This window comes from Schistocerca americana, chromosome 10 (assembly GCF_021461395.2).
Source record: "Schistocerca americana isolate TAMUIC-IGC-003095 chromosome 10, iqSchAmer2.1, whole genome shotgun sequence".
Taxonomy (NCBI): Eukaryota; Metazoa; Arthropoda; class Insecta; order Orthoptera; family Acrididae; genus Schistocerca; species Schistocerca americana.
In genome coordinates this window covers 17,369,775-17,375,999 of record NC_060128.1, presented here as the reverse complement: position 1 = coordinate 17,375,999, position 6,225 = coordinate 17,369,775, and the positions used below count along the sequence as shown (strand labels likewise).

Below are 6,225 nucleotides of genomic sequence, written 5' to 3'. Positions count from 1 at the left end.
TTGTGGCTTACCAACAGAAGTACAAGGATAGCGTACCAATAGGAACAAGAAAGGAGGATTCTTATTTCTGTTTTTGTCGCCCTTCATGCCTCCATTTATTGCACCATTACACACGCACATCATGATATATGAGACATTATAATTGCCATATTGAAATTTTTATGACAATATGTATCACAAAGGGCACACACAATGGAGTTTAAGAAATTACAATGGCACATCAACTCCGCTATGACAAACGGTGTGCACAATGAAGGCCGCATAATGCTACCAATGTAAGAAATTAATATACTAGCATAACATTAACTAAAAAGCCTAGAAGGAAATGTTTATGAGAAGAACACAATGGGGCCTCAAGGGAGGAGGCAACACAATACTTAACTCAGGTGCACCAAAACAAACAACGGACACCAGGCCGCGCCAGCAACGGACACGTAAGGCATGCAACTACTCTCTCCGGTGCGGTTCCGCGTGTTCCACCCAAGTAACAGCTACCTGAAACATTTTAATACTTTGAACACTACACCAGTGACCGGCAAATTAAAAAACAATAACATGACAAAAATACAGTAATTTAAGAAAATCACATATGACAACGAGCTTAAGGTCTTTCGGTAATTGACAGACTACGAAACAGGTAAAGGGGAATGTGCTACTATTAAATCTTCCGTAATTACACTACTAAATTTGTCAGTACCCAAGTTGCAATTAACGCAACAAGAATTAAATCATTTAAGTGATAATGGTACTTTAAAATAATAATAAAATCATTGCATGATACAGAGGACCTAGAATGGCCCGATTAGTGCTCCCCAGTGAAGCAGTTCACACAAACGGTGCTCCACGGCTCCGAGGACGCAGCCCCTTACAGAATGCAACACAACCACAGCGACCCGGAGTACTACCAGAACCACCAGGCAGTAAACCAAAATCGTACTAAGCCAAAACAAGGACAGACTTTTAAAATAACGAGACCTAGCCCAGGCCGGACAACAGACCAAATGCTGGGAAATCCATAAGAAACCTCAGCCAACTTAATACCAAAAGAACAATTTATGAACAATATGCAAAACACGAGACCTCTCAGTCCAAAGGCTTCCCTTTAGTCGCGAAGGTGGCTCCGACCACCACCACCTAGAGACAAGGCCGCGGCGCGAAATTCATAGCAGGTCGTGACGTCACTCCAAGCGGGCCACCATGTTGTGTTTCGAAGCGTTTGTTTATCTACACGTTTGTTCGATCGAGTGCTGTATTCGTGCTTTAAACTAGCGATTACAGAGTTTACGTGTAGCGAAGCTGCTGTGAACATGGTTTACAAATGTTGTGTGCCAAGGTGTCGTGGGAATTACGGAACTGGACCGAAAGTAATGTTTTCCTTTCCGAAAGATGCGAATCTGCGTTGGAAATGGCTTTCAGCGATTCATCGGGACAATTTCCAACCCACTGAGCACACGAAGGTATGTAAAAACTATATTCCTAGTACAATAATTATTTTTTTTCTGGTAGAATATCTTGCATTTTGGATACATTTGACTAAAATTGTGAGCAAAAACTAGCAGTAAATAGGCCTAGTATTCGTTTTCAAGTGGCTTTATTTTGGTTTTGAAAACGAAATATAAATTTGTGGCTCGTGTTACTTTTTATTCGTGTTTAAATTTCTCTGCAGTTCGTATTTTGTTACGCATTACCGATACGTTTTATTCTCTATTTGTGAGTGGGTGTTGTTTTTCACTCTCGCATTAGTTAGCATGAGTGCTAACGAATGTTGAAACTGCTGTTTTCATGTTTAAAAAGCGATCTCTCTGTATGAAGCATATATGTGTTGTTTTTATGTGTGTTAGTTTTTCCTGTTAGACATTCGCCAACCCACGAACAAATAATTATCTTTCAACCTAACCTAACTTCAGGTTACGATGCAGAATAGGTGTCTTCACAAACAGATTTCAATGGCGTTCTGTATCACTTGAGCCGCCTCATATAACGACATTCTCGTTAATAACGCATCCAGTTACTTAATCCGTCCGGTATTTTAAATGTTTCAGATGGTTAATTGAAATGACAAGTGTCATTTAGTTCATACAGCACAGCTTGGGACGGAATGTTTAGTTGATATCGTCTTAACATACTTCCAGTTGGATGGTCATGACTGTCTTACTGAGGTGTGTCATTTATGTTGGCATCTGTTCAACTTTATTTTGTGTTTGGCATGCGTTTGCTTTGGAGTTGTTGTTCTATCCAAACATGAAATTTGTGCTAGGCATATATCAAGACCCTCATTCAGTGTTACCTGCAATGACACAGTTTTAATATGTGCTGGCATAGAAACACCCACAGTGAAATAGTATTCTGCAGCTGTTGATATCTCTTATACCATGACAATGAAGAAACTGTAAAGTCAAAATTCTAAAATAATTGCTATGTTAATATGCAGAATCCAACAGATTACTGAAATTTGGTGCCACTTAATCCATAATAGGAACTTCACTCTTATAGTTCCATAAATATCACAGCACTGCTGTAAAACAAGCAGTTCACAGGTATATTCATCATTTACTGATGCCTTGTGAGGTATGCTCCTAGTGCTTATAGTACTAATTAAAAAAAGAATATTAAAATGGAATATGCATGTTGTTGTAGAACATGGTATATTGCTGTTAGGCCTAAATAATTTGTGTACTTCCACTAAGGTGTGACCTGTCAAGCTTATATTGGTGGAAAATGAATGAGAATCCAGTGTTTTTTACTTTCACATACAGACACACATCTCTAGATCATGCTGTATATTGTACTGAATCACACTACTTTGTTTTAGGTTTGTGAACTTCATTTCACCGAATCTGACATCTGCCGGCATACGGAATGTTATGGTGAAGTGAAAGGCACAAAGCTTACTGTCAAGCTTTCAAGACCGAGGCTTAGAGAGGGTGCTGTCCCATCAGTGTTAGCAGGCTGCCCAAGCTGTTTGTCTACTCCATCCACCAGCTCTCGAGAAAGTGCAGAGGAAAGGAGAGCTAGATTGGACAATGAACATCTTCTACAAGCAATTAAAGACAGTATAGTAACCAAAACAGAGTATGATTCGAGGAAGTTATTTTCTACTTTTGAAGCATTTCTGCAGTGCCTGGAAAGAGAAACCATTCCCAGTGAATGGACCATTGTTAGGAGAAGTGACTGTGTCCTATTTCTATTGCTTACTGTATTGCCTGCTCCATCTGTGTCTGTATCTGTTGTAGTGACAAATGATTTGCAGTTGTCTGCCTATCGAAGTAACACTGAGATAAGAAAGATAGGCAGTAGAAAAATACCACACAAACTTTCAAATATAAATGATTTGTTTACAGTATTAGACAAAGTGAAGGAATTAGTCAGTGCAAAAGAAAATTCATTAAAAAGCCAGTGCCTTCTTATACAGGACATTTTAAATGACATGTGCAGTTCTGTAGATGAAGAAAAACAGAAACAAATTCAATTCTTAAGTGAGCAAGTTAAGTTGCTATGTAGCTGTGAGGAAAACTATAGGTTTAATCCTCACTTTTCTGTATTTTGTTGTATCCTGCATTCTATCTCCTCATGCCTATAAATTTTTGAGGTCATCTGGCAATCTTATTCTTCCTCATCCAAGAACTTTACAGAAAATATGTTCCTCATATACTAATGGTCCTCATAATGAACAAAATGAAGGTGCTATGCTCCTGTATATTAAGGAAAGATTTAAATCTTTGCAGGAAAGTGATTGTACCATTTCTTTAATGATGGATGAAATTCATATTAAACCTTATTTTGATTACAAGGGAGGAAACATTGTGGGGGCAGCATTTGATAGTGACAAGGCTGCTACTACAGCATATGTCTTTATGATACAATCATTGCTGTCTTCTTTTAAAGAAGTAGTGCATGTCCTTCCAGTTAGAAACCTTATAGCTGAACAGTTATTTTTGTATGTGAAGAAAATATTATGTGGCCTTCATGACATTGGTTTCAAAGTTATTTGTGTAGTTAGTGACAACAATGCTATAAATAGGAAATCTATGGCACTTTTTAGCTAACCTCCAAAACTCAGTATAGTTTACCCACATCCAACTCAGCCACTATTTTTTATAATTGATTCTGTCCACATCCTTAAGTGTATACGTAATAATTGGGCTAATCAAAAGGACTCTCAAGTTTTGCTCAAATATCCACAATTTGATGGAAGCAGTGATGATAGTCAGGTGTTAATGGCATCTTTTGAAGCACTGAGGCAGCTTCATAAGATTGAATGTAATGGTCTACTTAAGCACTCTTATGGTCTTTCTTTGAAGTCTCTTTATCCATCTTCACTTGAGAAACAGAATGTGAGCCTTGTTTTACAGGTATTCAATGAACATACAGCTGAAGCCATTTCAACTGTAGGAGAACAGAAAAACTTGTTACATTACCAGACCACTGCAGAATTTATTAAAATTATACTTACATGGTGGAAAATTGTAAATGTTAAGACAGTTCACAAAGGTGTTCGACTAAATGATCTCTTCCAGTGCCCTCTGTCTTTAAGTAATAATGATGAAAAATTAGTTTTTTTGGAAAAGTTTCTTGTGTGGCTCGATAAGTGGAAGGACTTAGGCCTGAAAAATAATACCCTTTCAAAAGATACACATATAGCTCTGACACACACAACCTATGGTTTGATTGAGATGGCAAGGTACTGTACTAAAGAGCTCGGTTTCACTTATTTTTTGCCTGGAAAAATTCAAACTGATTCTCTGGAAGCAAGGTTTAGCAGTTACCGATCAATGACTGGCTCTCAGTATCTCATATCTGTGAGACAGATTTTTGAAGTGGAAGCAAAGATGAGGATGCAGAACATGTTACCACTCATGTTGAATTCAAGTACTTTTGGTAAACTGCCTGTTGCAGAAGGGTTCATCTTTAATTGTAATGATGACGCAAAAGAGACTATACAAACAGACTGAGTTTATGGTTGACATTATGCATTTGGAGGAAGATTTCAGGCAGGCAGAAACATACCTTCCAATATTAACATATTTAGCAGGGTATTGTGTTCGCAGTGTACTGAAGAAACAGCAGTGTGAGGTGTGCAGCAAATACCTTCTCTTAGACAAAGAAATGTGTCTGCATGGTGAACAACACCTTAGTTTAATCAAAAATTTGGACAGGGGTGGTCTGTTTTTCCCTCAGCCTGATGTTGTGAATGTTGTTATTTACAATTACATTACTGCACAGAAATTAATATCTGCCCCTAATGAAAAAAATTTTTTGTCATGCAACAGTCAAAGGGTGCTTGTTCAAAATGTAACCATAAATGCTGTTCAGAAGAAAAGTTTCTTCTTAACAGACTTTATTTGCAGTAATGGTCATTCGGCAGATAAAATACTGAAATTGTTAGTCAAAGCATCCACCAACGCATTATTAAATAATTACATTAAGAAAAAGAATGACACCTTTACTGCTTCTTTTAAGAAACGGAAGCTTAGCACATTTTAATTTGCGTACAGTTTACATGTTAGGACATTTATCATGTGTCACACGAAATTTCTATTATGTCTCACACTTTCAGTTACACTGTATTTGGTCCACTGAAAGCAGAGGCAGGTTCCATAACCCATATTGGTGTAGTACCTTCAACTGAATGCACACTAATAGTCATTTGGTCCATATAGCCTGCAAGTTTTGGAAAATTCCACCAGTTTCAAATGTCAGAAGGTCACAAATGTTTCCATGCACACTGTTCAGCTGAAGTAAATACTTTGTCCTGCACTAATGGCTAGTTTCAATCTCATCATTGTAAAATTTTATCAGTTTGTGTACACATACATGTGTGCACCTGATACTGGCCTAAGGTTGAAACTGGGCCAGTTTTTCCTAGTAAAGTTTTTATGTCGTTCAGCTATTCTGTGCAGAAATATTTACATCTTCCTTTCAATTTGTTGAGCCTGTGCTGCCCAACAAGAAGAAATCTATTAAAGTAATTCTGTATTAAACCTCATGTAATTCATTATAACTATGTATGTAATTAGAGGCTATTATTTTGGCATGCAGACATAAAACTTACAGTAGAATATTACAATACTACAAAAGGGAAAGCCAAAAATGGATTTCTCCCATTTTCCTGAATCAGAATGACACCAGGGTGTTTCTTAATGTAGTTACTTCTCATAACAGCTGTTTATCTAAATTTTGATACAAGCTGTCAGTATTGTTGCATATGGGTAACAGTTAGCTACT

At 37.4% G+C, this 6,225-nt stretch overlaps 1 protein-coding gene across 1 annotated transcript; it reads left to right on the top strand.

The window, feature by feature from the left end:
- Nucleotides 1–1,216: 1,216 nt before the first annotated feature.
- Nucleotides 1,217–4,942, top strand: LOC124552682. The gene is made up of 2 exons (XM_047127003.1): nt 1,217–1,457; nt 2,813–4,942. Exons 1-2 carry the CDS (start codon nt 1,308–1,310, stop codon nt 3,578–3,580), a joined length of 918 nt encoding a protein of 305 aa, XP_046982959.1. The 5' UTR covers nt 1,217–1,307; the 3' UTR covers nt 3,581–4,942.
- Nucleotides 4,943–6,225: the final 1,283 nt, after the last annotated feature.